Source organism: Geotrypetes seraphini, chromosome 5 (assembly GCF_902459505.1).
Source record: "Geotrypetes seraphini chromosome 5, aGeoSer1.1, whole genome shotgun sequence".
Taxonomy (NCBI): domain Eukaryota; kingdom Metazoa; phylum Chordata; class Amphibia; order Gymnophiona; family Dermophiidae; genus Geotrypetes; species Geotrypetes seraphini.
The window spans coordinates 224,094,414-224,121,658 of record NC_047088.1 but is presented as its reverse complement, the minus strand read 5'-3'; the positions used below and the strand labels follow the sequence as shown (position 1 = coordinate 224,121,658).

The 27,245-nt window shown below is 45.0% G+C and overlaps 1 protein-coding gene across 5 annotated transcripts in view; it reads left to right on the top strand.

The window, feature by feature from the left end:
• Positions 1-27,245, top strand: part of EPC2 (enhancer of polycomb homolog 2) — a 265,601-nt gene that overhangs the window by 161,551 nt on the left and 76,805 nt on the right. For all 5 annotated transcript variants that reach the window (XM_033945362.1, XM_033945363.1, XM_033945365.1 and 2 more), the window contains one exon: positions 8,843-8,988. In XM_033945362.1, coding sequence (XP_033801253.1) covers positions 8,843-8,988 — 146 coding nt within the window. The remainder of the gene's footprint in view (positions 1-8,842; positions 8,989-27,245) is intronic.

Below are 27,245 nucleotides of genomic sequence, written 5' to 3'. Positions count from 1 at the left end.
CTGTCTAGCAGCACCTCTTTCCTGTCCCCCTTTCCAGCAGTAAGCCTTACTTCCTTTTTCTCCCCCCATCTCTTCCCCTGTCCATCAGCACCTCTTTCCTGCTCCCCCGTCCAGCAATAGGCCTCCCTTCAAAAAAAAAGCCTCCCCCGACAAAGCGCGCCCTTCCTTCCCCCCTCCCTGAACCCCCAAAAATGGCAGAAGGAATGCCTACTCCCTCCTGCCATCAGGCCAACTCCTTTCCTCCCCCCCAAAAAAAACCAACACAGGAGGGATGCCCACTCCCTCCTGCCACTGGACGTGGACCCCCACTTCCTCTCCCCTCCCCCTCCCCATACCTCTAAAAGTTGGGAGCATGAGGGGTGCTCAGTCCCTCTTGCTCCTCTGACGAACTGCGGGCCTTAGGCCCCGCCCCAGTGCATCATATGCTTTCTGCCCTCCGCCAACAGCCGCTGCGGCCTGCAGGCGCCGACAGTTGCCGTGGCCTGCAGGCGCCGACAGCCGCGGCGGCTTACAGCCTCCATGCTGCCTGAAACCAGTAAAACCCTAAGCTGCGCATGTGCACGCCTACCTGCGGGGACCTACAGCGCACGGAAAACGGGAGCATGCAGTTAAGAGTGCGAATGCGCGGCTTAGGCTTTTATTATATTAGATAAAAAAACATAACAAGGGGAATGTACACAAATAAATTAACCAACTAGACACAAGAGGACAAAAAGGGCAATGACCGTTGTGCCCTATCCCTTTTCTTACCAGCTCCCCATTTAATTAACACTCCCCTGACCACCACCTTTAAAGCATCCCACAGCAGACCATCTTTAACGTCCCCAGTATCTTTAGAAACCAGATAGGAAATAATGGTACCCCTCCCTAATCTCTCCCTCTACTAAAGAATTCTCCAATAGAAATTCATTCAGCCTCCAATAATGCCTACCTAATGTATCCCAATCCCCTGTGTAAGTAAACCATACAGGTGCATGGTCTGAAATATGTAGAGGCTCTGTATCCGCCCAGTGCTTAATAAAAAATATTTAAATATAAAAATACATGATTAAATTAACTTATCTCTTCATTGATATTTCTGGGTCCTAAACTGTAAAGTCTACCTGATATTGTCCTAGGTTCCACATGCTGAAGTTGCCATCCAAGCTCACTCCAGCCTATCTAACCATCCTGTTTGCAGGATATCTACCATAAAATTTGGCCTGTAACATCTGCATGTTCCAAGTTAGTGGAGATCCCATTGATGCCCTCCCCTGCCCATCCTACACCAAATTACCACATATGGGACACAGACCGTGCAAGTCCGCCAGTATCGGCCCTAGCTTTTTAATTTACATCCTTTGTTTTCTAATTAGAGATCCACACTTTTTTAATTCCATCACAGTTTTCCTCTTTACCACTTCCCTCAGGAGGGCATTCTAGGCATCTACTACCCTCTCTGTGAAAGAGAATTTTGTAGCATTGCTCCTGAGTCTTTCTCCCTGCAACCTCAAATTAAGCCTTCTAGTTTTACCATTTTCTCTTTTCTGGAAAATATTTGTTTCTATATTAATACCTTTCAAGGATTTAAACGTCTGTATCTTATCTCCCCTGTCCCTCCTCTACTCCAGAGTATACATATTTAGGTCTTCCAGTCTCTTCTCATACTTATTTTGGTTCAAACCGCTAACCCTTTTCGTCACCTTCCTCTGGACTGCTTCAAGTCTTTTTATATCCTTCACCAATACTCTCAAATGCGGCCTCACCAATGACCTATATAGGGGCATCAACACCTTCCTTCTGTTGCTGTTATTCCTCTTTCTATACAGTCTAGCATCCTTTTGGCTAGAGCCACCACCTTATCACACTGTTTAGATGCCTTGAGATCCTCGGACACAATCACCCCAAGGTCCCTCTCTCCATCAGTGCTTATCAGCGTCTCAACTCCCAGCATATATGATTCCCTTGGATTTCTACCCCCCAAATGCATCACTCTGCACTTCTTTGCATTGAATTTTGGTTGCCAGACGTTAGACCATTCTTCTAACTTTTGCAGATCCTTTTTCATGTTTTCCACTCCCTCCGGGGTGTCCACTCTGTTACAAAGAGCCTAAGATCACCTTCTTACCCGTCAGTAATGTCATTCACAAACATAATGAACAGAATCGGTCCCAGCACCGATCCCTGAGCCACTCCACTACTCACCTTTCCTTCTGAGCAAATTCCTTTAACCACCACTCTCTGGTGTCTGTCCGACAACCAGCTTCTAATCCAGTTCACTACTTTGGGCTCTAACTTCAACCGTATCAAAGGCTTTGCTGAAATCTATGTAAATTGCATCTAGCGCACATTCTCGATCCAATTCCTTGGTCACCCAGTCAAAGAATTAAATCAGATTTGTTTGCCACAGTTTACCTTTAGTAAACCCATGTTGCCTCAGATCTTGTAATCCATTAGATTCTAAGAATTTCACTATCGTGATGTGTACCACATCCACTCTTCTCCAGTCTCATGGAACCTCTCTCGTTAAATAATAATGTGTTAGCCTCTACCTTTTTTCTCTTGATATAAGAGGAGGGAGCTGTTATATCTGAAATCTTTTTTTCTCCACTTTATGCATAGTTTGGTCCAGTTGTAGAAAGACTCTGTTTCCATTTTTTGATTTGTATGGTGGTGCATGAGATTTTATTATTGTTACCATTTCTGCTTATTTAGCGTTACTCATTGTATTCACTGCCACTCAGTACTGCCAAAAAAAGGAAATATTTGCTTGTTTAAACTCTTTATTTCTTAATAACCGTATCAAAATGACAGTAGCATGCAGTAATAATAACAAATATATTTTTGCTCAAATATGACAGTTCAAGGCAGTCTTTAAGAAATATGATGAAATAAAAACATTTACCAACCTGAAGATCCTATTTGTTCAAATATGTTCCTTTTGTCATTAGGGCCATCAGGCCTTGCATTTCTTTGTTGCAGTGTTTGCATTTTGCATGCTTGCCTGCCTGCCTTACCCATACACAGAGGAACTTAATTAAACTGTTCCCAAATTGGATCTATCTTACTTTCTGCTGCTATTATAGGCTTTCTCCTCCAAGGAGAAAATAATATGATAAACTTCAGGATATATACAAAAAGATCCCAAGAGTTTTGGAGTATTCTGCTCAAAAGATTCCATTTTCATTTTTACTACTTACCCCTACCTCCTCACACTTACTCGTTGTGCAGATATATAAAGTTTATAAACTTAGAACTTAAGAGCCATCTGGCCCTGTCTCTGTGGAGGATCTTAGGGTCTGTTTTGAAACAGCCAGAGGGATGATTTTTCTTTCAGAGGAGCAGGTGGAGAAACTCCAGGTGCAGTTATGCCGATTGTGTGAGTTCATAGTTTGGGATTTCTTGCAGCTTCTGGGTTTCATGGCTGATGTGCTGGAAGTAGTGCCTTGTGTGAGGGCTCATATGCATTCTTGCATTTGGCCCTTTTGTCCTGATGGGCACCAACCTTGCAGGATTTCTATTGTCCTCTGCTACTCAAAGTGAGGCTCAGTGTAGCCTGCTGTGAGAGGTTACTCTGGATCTCCCACAGTGGTTTCTGGTTACCACAGATCGAAGCTTCCTTGGCTGTGGAGCTCATGATCTGAGCTAGGGGTGCAGGGCACTCGGTCATGCCAGGAGGACTCCTGGTCCATTAGTCGCCTGGAGTCCCTAGTACTGTGGGAGTTTTGGCCACTCCTCAAGGAAACGTTGGTTGAGTGCTATCAGCCTCTGCCACAACAGTGGCATACATAACAATCAGGGAGGTGCTAGGAATCAGGCAGCATGTCCCTGTTGGTAAGTGGAGACTCATCTACAGGCCCTTTCAGCTGTCCACATTGTAGGCAAGGACAAGGTTCTTAGTAGATCCCTCCAGGATTCAGGAGGGTGGCAACAAGCCTTTTAGCTCATGCTGGATCACTGGGGCCCTCCACAGTTTGACTTTAAGATGTCAAGGATCAACTCTTAAGTTAGCGGAGGGAGCCGGTCTCCCTGGGGATAGACACCCTGGTTCAACTGTGGCTGCTGGAGAAGCCTTCTGTGTCTTCCCTTTGTGGCTTCTGATAGGCCATCTGTTGCACAGGATTGCACATCATCTTCATCTGGTGCTGCTAGTGGTATCGGACTGGCCTCACAGGCCTTGGGTTTTCAGCCCTTGAAGCACAAGACGATTCCTGTCAATGTAGGTAGACTTAATAGCCACCTTGATCCACCTTGCAATAGAAGCCTAGAGGCCACCTGGCCTTTCCAAAGGCCAAGGAAAACACAAAGAGATGAACGAAGATGAAATTTGTTTCTCTTTCTTAGGTATTGGAGCCGTGTCCTACCAAAAAGGAAGGCAAGTAGACTTGGAACAGAAACACCACTTTAAGCAGAACGGAGGGAACCATGTACAGGGACCCTTGATCCTCCATGAAGGACAAATATGTGTCCTGGCAAAACAGTGCTTACGACTCTGAGAATGTATGAACAAAAACACCACCCTGATAGTGAAGGACTGTTTGCTAAGCACTACTGATTAGAAGTATTAGCCAGAGTCCATTTGGACTTTGACAGAGCCATCATTCAGGATGCCTTGTCTTCCCCTACCCAATAGACTGCTTTGGTACATCCCATTTGTGTAAAACAGTGGAGCCAATGCTAAGAAAGCAGAAGTTGTCATACTGAATAATTTTCTATTATCTAGTCATTGACACTGCTGTGCAGTCCTGCCCTTGGAAGTTCTCAGCCCGAGGATCTGTGTGTGCTTAGTTCTTCAAAAAAAAAAATCATTTTATGATTGGCAGCTATAGAGGGGTGTTTTTGCTTATTTGATTATCATTACAGTTGCAGTAGTTGATGGGGCATGTGTGCGTTAAAAAAGGGACCTTCTGCTGCTTGGGTAAATGCATACTGGATTGTTCCAGGGAGACCTCACTGGTGATCACTGCTGGTGATCTCACTGGCAGAATTCAGTTTTCCCTACCTCCATCTGCTAGTAGGAAAGGATAACAGCTATGTATGCAGAATAGTGTTGCTAGCAGAAGAAAATAAAATTACCCGATAAGAAAGAAATTCTCCTTTAAAGTTAATAAATGTGCATATAAAATACTATTTTTTTTAGAATGATTTAGTGTTGACAAGTGCTTATATTGTATAATGTCAGTGTAATACAAAATCTGGGCTATGCTAGATATTAAATTTATGAGAACATCCCGTATTTTAGAATATATAACAATTAGAAGTTTCTTGGGGGCCTTAAACAGTATCCTAGAGTCAGTTCTGTGATTGAGCATTATTTCTTTCTTTGTTTTGTAAATTATGTTCAGTTCCCAGTAGCAAAGTATCAAGCCAAAACTGTCAGTGGTTTTACTAGTCACTAATTTGTAGCCAAAGCAATGTTTTCTTTTTCTGACACTTTTTAAATTTTATCCAATAAGAAAATAGTAAAAAGGGAGCCAACAATATAACTTAACAATATAAAAAAAATATTTGTTTGCTGATTAAGGGCTCCTTTTACAAAATTGTGTTTTTTTAAATCGTCGGCTGCGGCAGTATTTGCTCCGACATTCATAGAATTCCTATGATCGTTGGAGCTGGGGATAAAAAAGCCTAACGCAGCTTCTTAAAAGGGGGGGGGGTAAGAATTAAAGATCACTACAATGCGGACAAAAAAAATGCAATTCTTAAATAACATAGCCTCACAAACACTCATAAGGCATTAGGTGGCTCAAGGCCACAAAGCACAACAGTGCCATGCCTACTTTTTAATTTATTCTTCAAAAGGGGGGGGGAGGGAAGAACGGTGCCAAAAAAATTCCTGAAAAAAGTAATCATTCTCAAAAAACCTGAAAAAAGAGTAATACCTTGTAAAAAATCTCTAATTCAAAAGTATAAAACTTTCAAAAATAATAAGTCCTAACTGGCAAAAACTAAACTATCACAGCCATCCAGTACCATACATCATCACATCAGCTCAACTTTCAGGTTCCACATTCTTGGAGTGATCACTTGTACACTCCTCTTAACTTCAAGAAAATGGAACCTGAAAGTTGAACTGAGTTTTCAAACGGTGTTTTACACTGAATTTTAAAAGTAGACTGCAATTGCTTCAAAAAACAGCTATATGTTTGATTTTTAGAGCAAAAATATATGACAGGGTTACTTCTTTTCTGAATCATTTACATTGGTTGAAGATTGAGAAGAGAGTAAATTTTAAATTGGTTATAAATTGTTGCAGGGAATGGGACCAGATGGTTTAATGAAGTATACAGTAGTAACTTTCCTAATAAATATAAACCAGGATTTTGGGGTCAAAGAAATGTTCCAAAAATGGGGGTCTTGGTTTATATTTGAGTCCTCTGGTCTGCTCACACCCCCTCCCCCTGGCCTGAATCTGTTTCAGGCCTCCCGTGGGCCTGTCTTAAGCTTTGGAGGTACAACAGTGAGCTGGGAAAGGAGCGATCCTTACTGTAGTCTTTTCCTGGTTGTGAACCACTCCAGCTCCCTCCCGGATCCTTCCGCACCTTACTTTTAAAGCCCTGGTGGTCTAGTGGTGAAGCAGTGCAGGAGTGAAACTGCTGCGGGAACTCACACAGGACACGAGTGTAGGAAGATTGCTCCTGCCCAGCTTCACTGCTAGACCACCAGAACTTTAAGGAGTGGAAAGGTCCGGAAGGTAGGGTCATTCAGAATCTGCTGGGACAAAACGTAGGAGGGATCGCTCCTGTCCAAGCTCACCACTTGACCACTAGGACTTAAAGCAGGCCTGCATTGGGGGCTGGGTGCAGAGGGAGAGCGGAAAGGAAGGTTGGGTGCAAGGCATGGCACTTAAATATAAACCCCCCTTTTATTTGAGGCAAACTCCCCCCCCCTTTTTTGGGGGGGAGAAAAAGGTTACCTAGGTTTATATTTGGGTATGTTTATATTCGAGTATATATGGTATACAATTTCACAATAATTACAGTATTTCCATTGATCAGTTAGATATTTTGTAAATTTACATATTTAGTTTGTTTTTGATAAACTCAAGGAAACTTTATATTTAATTTTGATTCAGCCTTCAATCTGGACAACGAACATCTCGACTATAACATGGTCTTCTATTACACTAAGAAAAGTTTCTTCTTATTATATCTTTAGAAAATTATTAAAAACTTTTTATTTTTAGTTATTGTTAAATGAATAATTTTGTATGGACACAATATTTTTAAAATTGTTGTTATTCGCCTAGAATCTATTGTGAGAATATGTTGGTGGATAAATCTGATCGGGAGAGATGGCTAAAAGAACTAAAAGTGGTAGATGAGGTATTGCAAGTGAGGGAGTCAGTGACAATTTTGGGAGTGAGATTGGACCCTGGGCTTACAATGAATTGTCAAGTGACAAAGACAATACAAATATGTTTCACTCAGATACATTTAGGGCCTGATTCTCCAAAGTGCGTCCCGATTTTAGGCAGCTGTAGGCGTCCTACAGCTGTCTAATCAGCCAATCGGGATGCATGTGTTTTTGTTTTTTTTAAATGCTCCCCAGGCAGGCCGCCTATACTGAAGGCACCTCCGAGAGCCTAGGGAGACCCGCAAGACGCCTAAGCTCGCTCTAAGGCGCCTGGGCCAATCAGGCCTTAGACTTAGTGGGGATGGACGGACCCACTATGCCTAAGGCCTGATTGGTCCAGGCTTCTAGAGCCTGGGCCAATCAGGCCTTAGGCTTCGGAAGGATGGGCCGGGAAGGGGCGGGCCCGCCTCATTACGACGAGACGGGCCTGCCGGCTAGACGGGCAAGTCCCGTCTGGCCAACAAGGAAAGGTTAGTTTGGTTGGGGGGAGGTTTGAGAGCTGTTAGTGGGGGGGTGCGGAGGGGGTGCGTCTTCCGGCAGGAGAGATTGGGCACCCTCCTGCCAGCGATCGGTAGTGTCGGGGAGGGGGGGGCGGTCGGTAGTGTCGGGGGGGGGCATCTTCTGGCAGGAGGGATTGGGCACCCTCCTGCCACCAATCGGTAGTGTCGGGGGGGGGGGCGGTCAGTATACTTATAGCAGGAGGGATTGGGCACCCTAGGTTCGCCTAAGGCCCTTAGGCGAGCTTAGATGTCTTGCGGGCCTCGCCTTCAATATAGAAAGCCTGCCTGGGGAGCATTTTTTTTTTAAAAACGTGCATCCCGATTGGCTGATTAGACAGCTGTAGGACGCCTACAGCTGCCTAAAATCGGGACGCACTATGTAGAATCAGGGCCTTATTGTATAATGTGAAACCAATGCTTTCACCATTTGATTTCCACGCCATTGTACAGGCAATGATCTTGTTGCGGTTGGACTATACCTGGGAATAACCAAAGCCAGGAGCAGGGCATTGGAGGTGGTACAGAATGCCGCAACTAGATTGATAACAGGAACATCAAGATATGAGCACATTACGCCATATCTTTGACAATTTCTCTGGTTGCTAGTTGTATTTAGAATCCAATACAAAGCGATTATGATCTGTCACCAATTTATATACAGCATGATTCCAGAATTATTTAGTTATCAACCAACAAGATCACTGCGTTCAGAAAAATCTGCATTGTTAAAAACAAATGTCAACCCAAAATTTGCGGAAACAAATGCAATGACCTTTTCATGTGCAGGGGTGAAACTATGGAATACCCTTGTTGATCAAATTCGGAAATGCAGTGACAGGAGTTCATTTAGAAAACTGTTAAAAACACAATTATTTGTTGATGCATTTTTCTGAGTATTGACTGTTGTTAGAATTAATGCTATATGTTTCTATTTGTCCTGATTTGTTTTAACATTTTATGTATGTAACCATTTTGTAAAGGCAACTTTATATTTAATTTTGATTCAGCCTTCAATCTGGACAACGAACAACCCGACTATGACATGGACTCTGAAGATGAAACAATATTAAACCGACTCAACAGAAAGATGGAAATCAAGCCACTGCAGTTTGAGATTATGATTGATAGGCTTGAAAAAGCCAGTTCCAATCAGGTATTGCAATTTCTGCAGAAATAAACATTTATTTTGTTGCTCTAATTAAGCTTTTTTTTTTTTTTTTTTTTTTTTTTTGCTTCTCTTTAATTAAAAAAATATATTTTATTAACCAGTGCATTCTATCCTCTGATACTGCATTGATTATTCCATATGACCTTATTAAACATGCCTTTTGTCAATTATACGTTAGGATGTCCAACATTTATTCATAGGGTATTATTGTTGGCTACTTGTTTAGTATGTGGTGGTTCAGATTAAAGAACAGTCTGCTGCATTTCTGAATCATCCTTCAAACAATCAGGAAGGTACTACAACAGTGCTAGTCTTGACCACTCTAAGACCCTAGGGAAACGATTGCTGAAGAGCCTTATATAAGAACAGTCCAAGTTTCTGTAGGAAACTGAAAATTGGAAGAGGAATGAAACTTGATAAGTCTGTGTTATGGCAAGGATGCCTGTGTCAAGAGTCAAACATTCTGATTATATATAATGATGTGTATCCTAACATCTGCTTTGATGGTAAAATATCAGCTATGTTCATAAAGACTGAAGAAAGATTACATGGTCCTTTCAGAAAAATATACTGACAGTTGTGAGTGTAGCAAAGTCTGGATATCAAGTTGTATTTTTCCTCCAGTTTTTACTGGACTATTCTTTTAGTTTGTGATTTTATGAATAGATTGAGATTACTTCCTTAACATCAGCAGCAGATATATCTAGAAACTTATGAGTTGTGACCATCTACCAGCAGGTGGAGATAGAGAGCACTGAACTGAAGTGTGCTTTATAGGACGGTATTGCTCCTTTCCAGTTAGTATATCTGTATCTCTAGCAGACAGTGGATGCTGATACACAAGCTCCTGGACTCATCTTTGGAAGCCCCAGCCCTGGGTTCTTTTATTGAGCATAGGGGTGTCTCAGCTGTGTGATGCCAACTTTACGGGTACATTTGGTGGTGCCAGATTCCTCCCCGACTCCATTTTTCTCTCCTGCCACTGTGCCTATTTCCTTCCTCAAAGGAAAAAAAAGACTAGATGAGCAGATTGGATCCCTCCTTGTTAACAACAACAACATAAAATTCTTCAGAGGAACCTTGGTTGTACTCACTTACTTCTGGGTTCCCTATTGCACATCAAGAAGTAGAGCCACAGAGGGAGAGGTTCCTCTCTTTGACAAGGGCGGCACGGTGAGTCTACAGTTCCGCGGGAAAGGGAACTCTGTGAGCGTCATGCCATTCCCCTTGTGCAGGGAACGTGGTGCGACTTGCTTTAGCGGTGGTCTCTTTAATTCTGGCATCGCAGTTATAATACTGCCTTCACAGTCCGCTGGTCTTTCCTGCTTCGGAAGCCTCACTTTTGGCCATGAAGTCAGCGACTGCGTCAGCAGTAGACTACAACTTCAGGCCAGTTGCAGCATTTCTTTGCTCTGCCAAGTGGTGCATTTGCACCAATTTTGCTTCAAGCCATGGCAGAGGCCGCCAAGCCTTTTTCCCACTTTGGGAAGCGGAGAACAGCAGAGGGGAGGTGCAAGGCTTGCTGCCATGAGGATTGCAACTAGGCTGGGATCGGTTTTGACTCTCCTGCTCTTGTGGTTACAGGCTCGGCCTTAGCGGCCCCCTGACAGGGATCCTCACCTCCTGTGGCTCAGACACAGGATAAGAACATAAGAATTGCCGCTGCTGGGTCAGACCAGTGGTCCATCATGCCCAGCAGTCCGCTCCCTTGGCGGCTTTTAGGTCAAAGACCAGTGCCCTAACTGAAGCAGCACACGTGTGCTCTAGAAAACAGGTGTCTGCGCTCTCACCTAGACTGCACTCGGGGCGGACCCCCCCCATCTTCCCCTTACTACACAACTGACTTTATCAAGTGTATGATTCTCTTGTCCTACTCCTTACTTACACAAACCACCAGTACCCCCCTCCCCAAATCTCACCCTGCCTGTAAATCCACTGTGTATTCAGTGGCGCATTCTTTGTAGATCTGTTGCTCAGACCAAATGAGATCTCTGCAGTGGTTATTTCATTGCTGCCCACTGAGACAGTCACCATACAATATTGCACTGCTGCAGTGGGAATTCCTATTGGTGTATATTCAAAATTATTTAACTGGCCAGTTAAATCACTTGTTCAGAATTAACTACTCATTTCAGGGCTAGTACCACTGAACATGTCCAGTTAGCATTCAACTCCTAAGCAGCTATGCTGGGGGCTTTTAAAGGGTGGAGTCAGCACTTAACCAGCCAAGATAACTGCATAAATAGGACCTAACTGTGTAAAGATGGGACTGACTTTAGGTGGTCTTATTTTGCTGACCCCCACCAGTATTATGCCCAGAAATCTAACACCAGGCCATGTCCGGGCTTCGTCACTGAATTTTTAGTTTTACAGAGTCGGCACCAGACGGAATATCGATCTCCTAATGATTAGTTGTTAAAAAGCAATGTGTAGTGCAGTGAGAACCAGGAGGAACCTGGCCCCTTTCCTTTAGTGACACCCTCATGTCCTCCAGTGAATCACTTCTTATCTCACCAACCCAGGTGTTCATACAGACTGTAAGTGCCCAAACTTTAAAACAACGCCATATGTTTCAGAGTAATCTGTAACAGTGGACTAAATCCACATTCACTGAATTAGTTGGATAATTAAATTATTTCACTCCGGAAAATATAACAACCTCCAACCCTTACAAAACTTCCGCCTCCGCCTCCCCCCATGACCAAAGCCACATTAGCCCCTCTCTTCTCTAATTTGCATGTGAAAAAAAATTATATGCTGTTAAAATGTTAAAAATAACTTACTCAAATTGCATTAAGGGCAATGTTTTCTAAGCTGTGCAAAGCAGCTTACACGAGTTTTACTTTGCAGTAGTCAATATCATACACCTGCAGTAACAGTTACCACAGGCTGAAAACAGCCAGCAGAGTAACATTCCTATGGTAGTATCCAGCATGAGTAGTGGCAGGGTTACCAGATGTCTGGATAAACTCGGACATGTCCTCTTTATAGAGGACATGACCAGGCATCTGGACGTCTTTTTAAAACCTGGCATTTTGTTTAGGTTTTGAAAAGATTCCACCTCGGGAGGGCATCTGCGCATGCATGGATGCAATGCAGTGACATCACGCACATGCATGTGGCATTGCATTGCATCTGCACAATGCGCAGATGCCCTCCCGACGTGGTCCTGAGAATAAGAACAGGTTGAGGGATGCGAGACTGGGGTGGAACAGGCCGGGACGCACCAATCTGGTATTGGTGCGTCTTGGATGGAAAAGAATCAGCAATAGGGCATGGCTGGTAGTGACAGTTGGCGGTCGGATTGATGTTGCGCTTTAGCTGTCACGATGCCAGTAATGTAGCCACAGCCCTGTAAAGGTTAACCTGAATGCCCCCCTCTCCCAAGATCAGAACCTTCTCCTGGGTGTCTCCCACAGGACCTCACAGGGATGTACTGCGGATCATGGTAGATGTTTTGTAAGGATTGATTTTTAATCTGTTCAAGGTTAGCCAGTCAAAAACCTCATCCAATTTTAGAGAATATTCATTGGGATTGTTAGAATCGAGAAGGTTGCAATAACTATATGTCGTCAGCATAAATGAAAAAGGAGAAACCAAGAGCCTGTAATAAAAGTGTTAGGGGCGCAAGAAAGATATTAAAGAGAATAGGCCCAAGAACAGAACCCTGTGGAACATCAGATAAAAGCAGATGAGAACTGAAAAGAATACCAGAATGAGAAACAGAATAGATCTGATCTATCAGATAAGAACTAAACCTTTGGTAAGCTGTACCAGTGATGTTGAGGTCCTTCAGTTGATCTAGCACAGTGGTCTCAAATTTGCGCCCCCCCCCCCACCCCTCGGGTGCTATTTTGCGGTCTGTGGTCTTGTACCCGATCTCGCACTCTGTGCAAGAAGAGAGGCACCAGTGTCAGCTGACTTGCAACTTCCTGCTTCCGTCGTGTATGCCGGTACTCCTCTGAATCTTTATTGGCCAAAAGCACTTGCATGGAAGCCAAGGAGGATCGGCAGAGGTCCCTGCAGGGGTCAGTGAGACCCCAAGTGTAAGGCTTCACCCTGGATTTTCTGAGCCTTATGTGGAATGCTTATTTGAACTGCTGAGTCCTCACCATCTGTTAACAGTGCACCAAAGTCAGCGGCACAGGGGCTCTCCCCTCGACAGGTGCCCCAAGCAGATGAAGATGTAGACTTGGACCAGGAGTTTGTGTGTCATGGACAGGGAGGATTGCAAGTCCAATTCCATGCTACTTTTATCTGAGGATGAAGTCTCTCTGGCATTCTGCTTCCATGATGGAGGACAGCGTTCAAGAGGTTGTGGTGAACTTGGATCAGGGGGAAAACCCCATAGTACACTGGCTGTTCATGGCCTCTTGAGCATTATTTCCACCTTGCTTCAAGTGTTAAAGCTGAAAGTCCCACCAACTTCCTCTTCTCAATGCTTAGTAGTTATGAGCAATTCTGGGGCTCCGAGTCCAACCGCATTTTTTCCCTTACATCTAGACATCACCAAGCTGATCCCTGATTACTGAGAGTCACCAGAGCGATCCCTTTGAGTGACTAAACTATGGCCATGCTGTATCCGATTGTGCCAGATTTTCAGTAGCTGTTTGTTCAGCCAAAAGTGGATTCGCTGGTGGCGCAGGTCACCAGCCTAGTGAAAGAGGGGTGATATTGAAGGATCCTTAGGACTGCAAAGTGGACTTGCTTCTCAAGTGTAAATATGCAGCTTTGGCCCCAGGGATTAAGGTGCTAGCCATGTCTTCCTTTATGAGATGTGCTTGTCACACCCACCTATCTCGGGCATCTGACCCATAGATGGGGAAGATCCCCAAAAGCTCCTCTCTGGAGTAAATTATATTGCTAACTAGTCTTTAAGCCCGTTAAATTAACGAGTGCTAGAATAGATGTCTGTCTGTGTGTCTTTCTTTCTGTCTGTCTCTCTGGCCCCCTGTCTGTCATTCTTTTTTCTTTCTCTCTATCCTTGGCTAGTGTTTGTCTGGGGGGGAGGTTTCTTTCTCTCTTTCTCTGCTGTCTGTCTGTGTTTATTCTATCTGTCTCCTTGGCCCCCTGTTTTTCTTTCTGTTTGTCTCTCTGTCTTTCTCCCTGGCCCCTCCTGCCTACCTGTATTTATCTGTTGTCTCTCTGGCCCCCTGTCTGCTTGTCTTTCTTTATGTTTGTCTCTCTCCCTGGCCCCCTGTCTTTCTTTCTGTATGTCTCTCTGTCTTTCTCCCTGGCCCCCTGCCTACCTGTATTTTTCTGTTGTTCCATGCCTGACTGTCTCTTGTAACCGGCAGCCTCAGGGCAAGGTGTCTTGGGCCACCGGTACAAGAAAAACCTCTTGTGAGCCGCTGCGGGCAGCATAAGGAAAATAATATAGCGTTTAGATAAGGACACCACCACACCAGGTAAGTTCTTTTCAACATAAACTTCAGCTTTAATCTTTAAAGTAAAAATAAATATCAAGCTTTATCAGGATGATTCTGTTTATCACTCAGACTCAATGTCCATAAGGCAAAACTAAATAAGTTGCCAAATGCCACAAACTCATAGTCCATCAGCATTTATCAAAAAACAAGAAAAACTCAAAATACACAATCTTCAGAATTATCTCAATTCCAAATAAGTCAGTGTAATTACACTGGCTTCCTCAGCATCAGAGTGCTGGCCAGACAGAGTGCTCCGTGTGGTGTTAAACTGCCATGAAAATTGGCCCTCTATCCCACCACTATGAACACGGGGCTAACCCCACTGTCTGGGACTGGGAACAGATCACTTCTCCCAAAGAAAAACAAGGAAAACAAGTTCCAACAATTCAGTCCTTCACCAAGTTCAAAAGATAATTTCTCTTGTTCTTCAGCTGACTTAAAGTAGCCAGCACAGGCAAGCCATTAACAAAACAAACTTTCAAAAAAACATGCAATAGTCAGTCACTTGCCTCTCACACAGCATATCTCCATATCTTCACCAGGCAATTCAATAATTGACTCAGCATTGGCTTCCAGTTCCATATCCTGAGGCTCCTGCAGTAGATTAAGAGACATGTCCTCACCAGCCTCTGTTAGCTCCATAGCTTCTGGAGTTTGGCTGACATTCAGAGCTCTCAGCCCTGAGCGCTGGAACCTGTCCTCTCCAAGTGTCTGCTGCTTCTGACTCTCAAGGAACTGGGATTTCAGGTTAAGGAGTCTGCAGCCCCGCCCCAAACCCTCAGGAGGAAGTGATTTCCTGTTAATCACCCTAGGCTTGTGTGGGGGATGGGAATCCTGCAGTTCTTCCCTCCTACTCCCTCTACAGGACACAGAAGGAAACTCATTCACTGACTGAAATTTGGTTTTAAAAGTAGGTAATTGTGTGGAGCCTAAACCTGACTTGTGCACTGCTCCTGGGACATTCCTAGCAGGCATAGTCTGCTTACCACATACCCCTCCCCTTAACTGACTGCTAGGGATGGACCTAGGCCTCTCCGGATCCTTTTCCCCAACACGAGATAAAGTGTCAGCAAACATAGGTTAACGTTTCCTATTCCTGTAGTCTTTCCTCTCCAAAGAAGGACTTGGTTCTGTAGTGTAAAAACCTCCATTCTGTTGTATCTCCTGGGCCTGAGCTATGGCCTCTGGATCAGTTAACAGAATGAACCCTTCTTCTAAGGAGTTTATTCTGGTACCAAAACTTGAGATAAGCTCACTTACTTTTTTAAGATTTTCACCACTTATCTGTTTCACTTGTGTTTGGACCTTTCTAACTTCCTCACACACTTGGCTAACCGCACAGGCAATGTCATGTATCCCTGAGTTAGGATCTTGCTGTTCTACTACGTGGCATTCACCGAGCTCAATCTGTTTTTTTATATCACGAGTATTCTCTTTTAGAGATTGCAGATCTTCTTGACACTGCTGGAAATTCTCCTCCAGAGTAGACCTTAATAATTGGTCCTGGAGTAAAAGAGCCTGCTGTAATTTATCACCCAGACTCCCCTCCACCTCCTGGACGGCTTGTTGCCATTGTTGTTTGTGGCCCTCCTGACCCTGAGCTAATTCTCGCTGCAGTCTACAGAATTGTTGTTCAACAGCCTTTTCTATGACTGACAGAGAGTCTTGGTCAGACTGGGAAATCGTTGGGCCTAGAGATACTATTCTCCTTTCCAAAGGAACATCAGAGGAACCAAACCCTTTTGTCCCTCTACATGTGGGTAGTAACTGCTTCCATTTCTTCAACTTTGGTTGCCAGATTCGTTCACAAATGAGTTGCACTATTCGGTTCCCTTTCTTAACCTGGTAGTCCGTTTCTGCGCTATTTATTAAAAGAACAGAAACATTTCCCCTGAAATCGGGATCAATAACTCCAGCACCTACGTCCAGGGAATGTTGCGAAGCTAGCCCTGAACGCGAGGCCACCCTAAGATAAGACCCCGGTGGTGGAGATACTTGGATATCAGTGGGGACCAATGCTCTTCCCCCACTCTGCACTACTACATCCATAGCTGCATAGATATCGCATCCTGCTGCCTTATCATAGGCCTGTGTCGGTGCATGGGCATTTTCAGATAAAGGGGCCCATCGAATTGTAGGACGCCAACGAGAATAAGCCCTTCCCTCCTGCCGAGGATAACAGTTGTTGGACTTATTTCTCCTGCGCCTCCAACTCGAACCTTCCTTTGCCATAAGGGCACATCTGTATCCTCCTTCTTTACCCTGAGTTCTAAGGGGTTTCTTTTCCTGGATGCCCTCCCCAAGGCCTGCCCAATCACGCCCTAAAATAAGGGAAGCAGGGGCATTGGGAATTACTACCACACCCAGGTACCTCACCTTCTCCTTAAACCTTATAGGGATTTTATATTGAGGATAAGGGTTCTTGTCTCCATGTACACAAACTATAGGGACTTCCTGTGAGCTCTTGGGAAAGCAGCCAGATTGTTTCACTCGGTCCCAACACGGTCGGGACATAACCGACTGTTCTGCCCCTGTATCAAGCAGGGCTTTAACCCTATAGCCATTTATGTGAACCACTATCTCATAAGGCTTGGTAGAGTTCTTACCCTCCTCCCGAGAAGTAGTAAGTGTCAGCTTAACCCTACACTGTTTCTGCATGTGTCCGGGTTTACCACACCTAAAACAAGATACAGGTTTCTTCCCAGGTGTTTCTGAATCTAGAGCCCCCTTTGTGGGCTTAGGAATATTCTCCTGGGATCTGCGGCCACCTCCCGTCGGAGTTATGGGTCCCTTATAGCCAAAGTTACCCCCATGGGTGCTCCCTTCAGGTCCTACGGAAGTAGAGGAATCAATATAAGCTTCTGCCAGCTCTATCACTTATCCTAGCGGACGGCTTCCCTGTCTCTGAATCCAGGCTCTGAGGTTCTTTGGAAGAGCCTCCAAAAACTGCTCCAATAGAATTTCAGCGAGCATAGCCTGTGGGTCCAAGAGACAGGGCTGTAGCCATCTTTCCACTAGCTTCCTAAGCCTATGAAGGAGTGCTTTGGGTCTCTCTTTGTCCCTCAACTGGGCACCCCTGAACTCCTGACGGTAGTGTTCCCTTGTGTACCCTAAGTAATCGAGGACATGATTCTTAATGGCTCGGTAGTTATTAGCTAACTCAGGGCTGAGAGTCTGATATGCCGCTAACGCACCTCCAGCGAGACACGGAATCAGCCTCATTGCCCATTGTTGCTCCAGCCATCCAGCCGCTACCACCATTCTTTCGAATGCCATTAAAAAGTCTTCTGGAGCATCTGTAGGTCCCATTTTACAAAGCTGCATGTTAGTGAAATGGTTCAGCCCTACCGGAGCTCCTGTAGTTGCTGGTATTCCTGTGCTGGCACCTCCAGACACTGTCCCTTGAAGAAACTGGGTGAATGTCCTGGTCTGGTCCCCCATGGCTTGTACCAGCTCCTCGTGTCTCCTTCCGGACTCCACCTGACTTGCCCGCCAGAGGTCCTGGTTCGCCTGGAGCACAACCTTTAAATCTTCTGTCTGCTTCTGCCGTTCTGACGCCAACAGGGTGAACAACTGCTGCAAATCCATGCTGCCTCCTGGAGAGCAAACAAAAATAACGGAACCCAAGTGCGATTTTTTTTTTTTTCTTCAGCACCCCCAGAGAGCTAGCTCCCAGCTCCCACCTCCTAGCCACACTATCAACCCCAGAATCCTTTATCAGCTGTCCCCAGGGTACTCTTACCGGACAGACTGATGAGTCTTAGTGTTTGGGATTGATAACAGGCTTGGCACTTCTGGAACACTGCTGGGCTCCCTCCGGTTCTGGTTCTGGATTCCGCTTCCACGATTTCTGGCAGCCACAATCTCATGCAGAGTGCTCCATGGGTCAGCAACAGTCCACAGAAGAAGAGCAACAAAAATGAAAAACAACACTCAGCGTCAAGCACTGCACTTAAATCACTTTCTGGTTTGATGTCCTTTTCAACAGTCTCCAATGTTTGGCAGTAAAATAAAAATCCCAAAACTGATACCAATCTTTGTAACCGGCAGCCTCAGGGCAAGGTGTCTTGGGCCACCGGTACAAGAAAAACCTCTTGTGAGCCGCTGCGGGCAGCACAAGGAAAATAATATAGCGTTTAGATAAGGACACCACCACACCAGGTAAGTTCTTTTCAACATAAACTTCAGCTTTAATCTTTAAAGTAAAAATAAATATCAAGCTTTGTCAGGATGATTCTGTTTATCACTCAGACTCAATGTCCATAAGGCAAAACTAAATAAGTTGCCAAAGTCCACAAACTCATAGTCCATCAGCATTTATCCAAAAACAAAGAAAAACTCAAAATACACAATCTTCAGAGTTATCTCAATTCCAAATAAGTCAGTGTAATTACACTGGCTTCCTCAGCATCAGAGTGCTGGCCAGACAGAGTGCTCCGTGTGGTGTTAAACTGCCATGAAAATTGGCCCTCTATCCCACCACTATGAACACGGGGCTAACCCCACTGTCTGGGACTGGGAACAGATCACTTCTCCCAAAGAAAAACAAGGAAAACAAGTTCCAACAATTCAGTCCTTCACCAAGTTCAAAAGATAATTTCTCTTGTTCTTCAGCTGACTTAAAGTAGCCAGCACAGGCAAGCCATTAACAAAACAAACTTTCAAAAAAACATGCAATAGTCAGTCACTTGCCTCTCACACAGCATATCTCCATATCTTCACCAGGCAATTCAATAATTGACTCAGCATTGGCTTCTAGTTCCATATCCTGAGGCTCCTGCAGTAGATTAAGAGACATGTCCTCACCAGCCTCTGTTAGCTCCATAGCTTCTGGAGTTTGGCTGACATTCAGAGCTCTCAGCCCTGAGCGCTGGAACCTGTCCTCTCCAAGTGTCTGCTGCTTCTGACTCTCAAGGAACTGGGATTTCAGGTTAAGGAGTCTGAAGCCCCGCCCCAAACCCTCAGGAGGAAGTGATTTCCTGTTAATCACCCTAGGCTTGTGTGGTGGATGGGAATCCTGCAGTTCTTCCCTCCTACTCCCTCTACAGGACACAGAAGGAAACTCATTCACTGACTGAAATTGGGTTTTAAAAAGTAGGTAATTGTGTGGAGCCTAAACCTGACTTGTGCACTGCTCCTGGGACATTCCTAGCAGGCATAGTCTGCTTACCACACTCTCCGTGGCCCCCTTCTGTCTCTCTACCCCCTCCCGAAAGCAAGCCCATTACATTAACGGGTGCCCTGTGCAGCAGCATTAGCATTTCCTCTTCCCCCCTTTCCCTTCCCGCGGTCCCGACTACAAAGCTGGTGATTCCAGCAGTGTGTGCAGCAGTCTTCACATGCTGCTTCGGGTCCTTCTACTGCCCTGATTTACTCTGGCATGTCCCTGATGACATCATCAGAGATGCGGCAGAGCAAATCAGGGCAATAGAAGGGCCCGAAGCAGCGTGTGAAGACTGCTGCACACGATGGAATCCCAAGGTTCGTAGTCGGGTCCGCGGGAAGGGAAGGGTGGGGGTGGCAAAGGACTCGGGTCCCGGGCGGCGGGGTCAGTTTTTCGGTTCTTCCGGGGGGGGGGGGGGGAGGAAGCTCTCTTTGTGCCCCAGTCCCGGCTTGTGGAGGCGATTGTCGGCTGTCTGGGAGCAGGCTTGTGGAGGCGATCGTCAGCGTCTAAAGAAACTTCCGTATTGTGAGGTGGAGAGCAGGGAAGCTTGTCTAGCACGCATGCGCACTCGTGCCGTCACGACAGATCAGGGAACACGCGGCGCGAGTGCGCATGCGCGCTTAGTGCTTTATTATATATGATACTCTGTGTGATCTTATCAAAGTTATGAGCAAGGTCTCAGCCTATATTATCTCTGCCTGATGGATGCTCTAGATCAAACAGAGCTACCTCTAAAGCTATGCTAAATGTGCGTCACTTCCAGGTGCAAATGATCTTTGGCAAAGGCCTAGATGACCTAATGACCAGTGTGACTAACTGTCACCCCAAGTCCTTACAAGACAGCAGACCCCGGATGGCCTGGAGTTTGGGAAGAGGAAATTTTTGAGGCCCCTTTTAAGATTTTGTACTACTTTTCCATTTCCCCACCATCGAAGAGGAAAAAGAACACTCCAAGGTAGCTATTTGAGTCTATTAGGATTTCATCCACAGAGACGCTCTGCGCCCACATCTGCCCCTGATGCAATTTTGGTTAAGAAATTTTAATTTGAAAGCTGTTCAGTGTATTTACAAATGAAGACACATCCAACATACCGGAACCTGAGCAAATCTTCAATGGAGATCAAGCAGAAAAATTAACATCCATGGAAGTGAGCCTTGAAGACGTACGCAGGCAGCTAGAAAAACTAAAAACTGACAAATCCCCGGGCCCGGACGGAATCCATCCAAGGGTTCTGAAGGAACTAAAGGAGGAGATAGCGGAACTACTGCAGCAAATTTGCAATCTATCCCTGAAAACAGGCATGATCCCGGAAGACTGGAAGATAGCCAATGTTACGCCCATCTTTAAAAAGGGATCAAGAGGGGACCCAGGAAACTACAGACCGGTGAGTCTGACCTCAGTTCTGGGAAAAATGGCAGAAGCACTGATAAAAGACAACATTGATGAACATTTTGGAAGAAACAAACTTCTGATAACCAGCCAACACGGTTTCTGCAAGGGGGGATCGTGCCTAACGAACTTATTGCACTTCTTCGAAGGAATTAACAAACGGATGGACAGAGGTGACCCCATAGACATCATATATCTAGATTTCCAAAAAGCCTTTGACAAGGAACCCCATGAATGCCGACTTCGGAAACTGAAGAATCATAGGGTGGAAGGAGACGTACATAGATGGATCAGAAACTGGTTGGCAGGTAGGAAACAGAGGGTAGGAGTGAAGGGCCATTACTCGGACTGGAGGAGGGTCACGAGTGGTGTCCCACAGGGCTCAATGCTCGGGCCACTGCTATTTAATATATTTATAAATGATCTAGAAATAGGGATGAAGTGTGAGATAATAAAATTCACGGACGACACCAAACTAGTGGAGCTCGGACTGAAGAGTTCTGTGAAGAATTGCAAAGAGATTTGAACAAACTAGGGGAATGGGCGACGAGATGGCAGATGAAGTTCATCTTTGAGAAATGTAAAGTACTACATGTGAGAAGCAGAAACCCGAGGTACAGCTATATGATGGGAGGGATGTTATTGAAGGAGAGTACTCAAGAAAGGGACTTGGGGTAATGGTGGACATGACAATGAAACCGACGGCACAGTGCGCAGCGGCCGCTAAGAGAGCGAATAGAATGCTAAGTATAATCAAGAAGAGTAATACTACCAGAATGAAAGAAGTTATCCTGCCATTGTATCGGGCGATGGTGCGTCCGCATCTGGAGTACTGCGTCCAATATTGGTCGCCATACCTTAAGAAGGATATGGCGGGGTTTAGAGGAGAGCGACACGTCTGATAAAAGGTATGGAAAACGTTTCATACGCTGAGAGATTGGAGAAACTGGGACTCCTTTCTCTGGAGAAGAGGAGACTTAGAGGGGATATGATAGAGACTTACAAGATCATGAAAGGCATAGAGAGAGTGGAGAGGGACAGATTCTTCAAACTTTCGAAAAATAAAAGAACAAGAGGGCATTCAGAAAAGTTGAAAGGGGACAGATTAAAAACGAATGCTAGGAAGTTCTTCTTTACCCAACGTGTGGTGGACACCTGGAATGCACTTCCAGAGGGCGTAATATGGCAGCATAAGGTGCTGGGGTTCAAGATAGGATTGGACAATTTCATGGAAAAGGGGATAGAGGGGTAAACAGTGTTCTCCCCAGAAATTTTTTCCAGCCGGGTGGCATGAAAAAGTAGCTGGGTGGGGCGGGATGGGGAAATTTGGTGGTGGGGAAAATTAACCCCTTCATTTACTAAGGTGCGCCAACATTTTTAACACGCGCAAACTCCCGCGCTACGTGGGAAAACTAACGCCAGCTCAATGCTGGCATTAGCGTCTAGTGCACGTGGTAATTCTGCGCGTGCTAAGCACACGCTAAAACCATTTTCGCAACTTAGTAAAAGGAGCCCTAAATGTGTACTATTTTTATTAGTTAATTATTATTATTTTCCAATGCTCAATATGACTTCCTTTTTTAAGGTTTGACACTAGTGCCAGAATATTTTTACTAAATTTAAGAAGCATCCAATGCTAGAACCGCAAGGCACAAGCGGAATAGAAATCACTAATGTAATGTAACGTAATGTAGAAGGGAATAATTAGATATTTGCCCTCTTTCAAATGGTATAGAGGTTAAAAAAGGGAAAGGCGTTAATGAAGTCATTAGGTTCAATCTAGCCATTTATTTCTGCATGAATTTAAACAACTAAAAAAAAAGATAAATATAGCTCATCCAGTCATACAAGAATGGCTCTACAGCAGGACTGCCCACACTTTTTGGGCTTGCGAGTACTTTTAAAATGACCAAGTCAAAATGATTTACCAACAATAAAATTTTAAAAAACATAAAGCACACTGTACGCAGAGAAAATGTTAATTATCATTTATATTCCGCGGGTTTTCAAAGAGGTCAAGGCAGATGACTTTATGCAATGTCATCTCAGGAACAACTATACAAAAATAAACAAATATACCCCCTCCCTTTTTACTAAACCACAATAGCGGTTTTTAGCACAGGGAGATGCGCTGAATGCTCTGCGCTGCTCTTGATGCTCATAGTCTCCCTGCGCTAAAAAACGCTATTGCGGTTTAGTAAAAGGGAGCCATAGTGCAAAATATAGACAGCAGATATAAATTCTCAAAATGGACACATTTTGATCACTACATTGAAAATAAAATCATTTTTCCTACCTTTTTGTCCGGTGATTTCATGAGTCTCTGGTTGCACTTCCTTCTTCTGACTGTAAATCCAATATTTCTTTCTTTCTGCCACTTCCCTTTTCTTTCAGTCTCTCTTTCTTTCTCTCTCCTCCTGACTGCCTGTTTCTCTCTCCCCCTGCCCCCTCTTTATTTCTGCCTTTCTTTCTTTCTCTCTCCCCCTGCCTGTCTTTCTTTCTCTCTCTCCCCTTGACCCTCAAGACATTGCACCGATTTCTCCACTTCCCCAATTCTTTCCCTACCCCTAAGCCACCACGCCAATTTCTCCCTGCTGCTTCCCTGAGCTAGGCCAGGCACGTACAAGCGCCAGACTCACAAGACTTCACCTCTGGCATCGGAGAGGAAGTTCCAGGCTAGCCAGGCAGCGATTGGCTGGCCCAGAACTACCTCTCCGTCGTTAGAATTTACGTTGGAGGTGAAGTCTTTTGAGTCTGGCACTTGTACGCGCCTGGCCTGGCTCAGGGAGGCAGGAAGAAAAAGATCGCAAAGGCAACGCAATTGACTCACATTGCCTTTACGATCTACTGGTCGATCGCGATAGACCATTTGGGCACCCCTGCTGTTATGATATCCTGTCCTGCCTGGAGGAAAGGGGTTTAGTCCCAAAAAACTGCCTTATTTCAATTTCCTATTTATAAACTTTAATTAATACAGTTACAATACTACTTGATTCTACGTAAAACAAAAAAAAAAAATTTTTCTACCCTTTGTCATTTCTGCTTTAATCATCTCCTCTTCACTCTCTTCTTTCTATTCAGCGTTTGTCCTCGCTTCCTTCCATGCAACATCTGTCCTCTCTTTGTCCCTTCTACCCAGCCTCTGCCCTTTCTCTCTCTACCATCTACTGTCCACCCTCTCTCTGCCCCTTGCATCCATTGTCCACTCTCTCTGCCCTTTCCATCCAGTGTCCGCCCTTTCTCTGTTCCATATGGCATCTTCCCTCTTTCTATGTCCCTTCAATAAACTGTATATCCTGTGCCCTTTCTCTCCTTTGTACATGATTCATTTCAGCTTCACTCCCTCCTCTATGCTCTGGCATCTCTCTCTTCTCCTTTCCTTCCTTTCTTCCCACTCCACCCCATGGTCTGGCATCTCTATCTCCTTCCCTTCTTTCCCCCCATGCCCTGGCATCTCCCTCCCCCCCATATGCGCTGACATCTCTCCCCCCCCCCTCCATGGTCTGGTAGCTCCTTTCCTTTCCCTCCCTCCCATAGTCTTGGTGTCTCTTGCCTCTCCTCTCCCTTCCCTGGTCTTCCTTCTCCAATCTCTCTCCCCAATTGGGTGCTGCTATAGCAGCACTTCTCATCCCCCTCCCCAATTGGGTGCTGCTGCAGCACTTCTCTTCCCCTTTCCCCTCCCCAATTGGGTGCAGCAGCAGCACTTTTCTTCCCCCCCCATTGGGTGCACCAACTTTTCTCTTCCCCCTCCCCCCCAAAAAGTTGGGTGCAGTAGCAACATTTCTCTTCCCTTCCCCCCAAAATGGGTGCAGCAGCAGAATGTTTCTCTTCCCCCCTCCCCTCCCCTATTCGGTGCAGCAGCAACATTTCTCTTCCCATCCCTCCCAGCTCACAAACCCATCGGTAGAGTCGCTAGGGAAATTGTAAGCTTTCCTCCATTGCTGACCTCTTTCATAGATCAGCGACGGAGGGAAGCTTACAACTTGCTGCTTTTACTTGCTTCGGGCCTTCCTCGTTATCGGGTCCTGCCTACTTTCTGTTTCCACGAAGGCAGGACCCGGCAGCGAGGAAGGCCCGAAGCAAGTAAAAGCAGTAAGTTGTAAGCTTCCCTCCGGGGCTCTATTGTGTGCGTGCCGGCTTCCCTTCTCTTCCCTCCGAAACCGGAAGTTGTGTCCTGTGAGGGGGGGGAGGGAAGAGAAGGGAAGCCGGCACGCACACAATAGAGCCCCGGAGGGAAGCTTACAACTTGCTGCTTTTACTTGCTTCGGGCCTTCCTTGCTGCCGGGTCCTGCCTTCGCGGAAACAAAGTAGGCAGGACCCGGCAACGAGGAAGGCCCGAAGCAAGTAAAAGCATGCTGGCAAAAAAAAAAAAGGCAGGCGTCAAACAAAATTTTCGGCGGAGAGTCAGTCTGGGAAGGAGCATCGGCGGCAGCAGAAAGATTTGCCGGGCGGTCATCTAAATTAGCTGGGCGGTGCATCCAGCTAAAAGGCCCTGGGGAGAACACTGGGTATAGATAGAGGATTACTGCACAGGTCCTGGACCTGTTGGGCCGCCGCGGGTGCGGACTGCTGAGCTCGATGGACCTCAGGTCTGACCCAGTGGAGGCATTGCTTATATTCTTATGATGATTGGAATGTTTTTCATTACTTTAGAATACCTGGTTATAACCAGTTTTTTTAATGGATTATTGTAAATCACATTGAACTCCTGTTTGGGGCATATTAGCAATTCATAAGAATTAATGTAATGCAACATAGGGAAGCTTTTCTTCTCTATATTAGAACAATGTCAATAGCTTACAGCCAGTGTTCTCTTTAAGCCTAGCAGGAGTTCTCCAACTGCGTGCCTCCAGTGGGTGGTAGTGCTTCAATATTGTGTTTTCAGTTGATAGGGACAGGCAGATTCCCTGAAGTCATAGAGAGCTTTTATCTGTCCCTCATTATTGAAAATGTGATAGTGAAACAGCACCCCCTACTGGCAGGAGTTTAGGTGGAGGATTCCCACTCAGCTTAGAGCAGCGGTCTCAAACTCATACCCTGTGCAGGGCCACATTTTGGATTTGTAGGTACTTGGAGGGCCACAGAAAAAATAGTTAATGTCTTCTTAAAGAAATGACAACCTTGCATGAGGTAAAACTTGTTATAGGTTATAAATCTTTCCTTAATTGCTTCTGATAATTTCAGCTATACACAAATGAAAGCAGTTCAACATGCAGAAAGTGAAAAACTATCTAAACTTCACTTTCTGCATGTTGCACTGCTTTCAGCTGTGTATAGCTGAAATTATCAGAAGCAATTAAGGAAAGATTTATAAACTATAAAGAGTTTTACCTCATGCAAAATTGTGATTTAGATTCTAATATAAAGTATCAACTGCAAGAGACAAGATTTTAGTGTAGTCCTCTAGGCTTTTTTGTAGAGGGGACAATCAATATCCAACTTATGCCTTAAGTGTTTGGTGGTCGCGTCCGCAACCACCTTCAGCTCTCACCTCCTCCAGCACCGGACACAACCGCCATCTTACATCAAGCAGTCACCGTCAGGAGAGGTGCCGAATTTTGCGAGAGTTCACGAGATTACGTACACACGCACAAGCTGCACTGCCTCCATGGTTTACCTTACGTTCTGGAAAATTGCCCGCCTCACTGCTGTAATCTCACACAAGCTTTCCTGCATCTGTACACGATTGTCCTCTCCATTCCATCTTACATTCACGTACAGATACTGGAAAGCTTGTGTGAGGTTACAGCAGTGAGGCGGGCAACGTTCCAGAATAATGGTAACATACTGAGGGCCTCAAAATAGTACCTGGTGGGCCGCATGTGGCCCCCGGGCCACGAGTTTGAGACCACTGGCTTAGAGGGAACAACTAGCCCTGTTGCCAGGAATTTCTATGAATATTGCAATAGCATTAAACACATACTTTCTGAAAAATAGAAAAATCTGTTGGTGATAGAAGGAGTCAGCAAGTTTCTATCTACTTTGCCTGTTTATTCTTCTAGTTGCCATACCCATAACCCTATTTTACAATGCCTTATTAAAGTCTTCACATACTTGTACATATTTCACATTATATCATCTAAAAATCCAATTCAGATTGCAATAAATGAGTTTTTCACTGCCCTAGACAACGTGCTCTAAGAAAGAACTATTTTAGAAATATTCATGAAGTAGTCAAGAATAAGGAACAAAAACATTTTGATCACATAAATCTTCACATTCCTTATTATGCAAACTCAAATTATCTATTTTCAAAAAT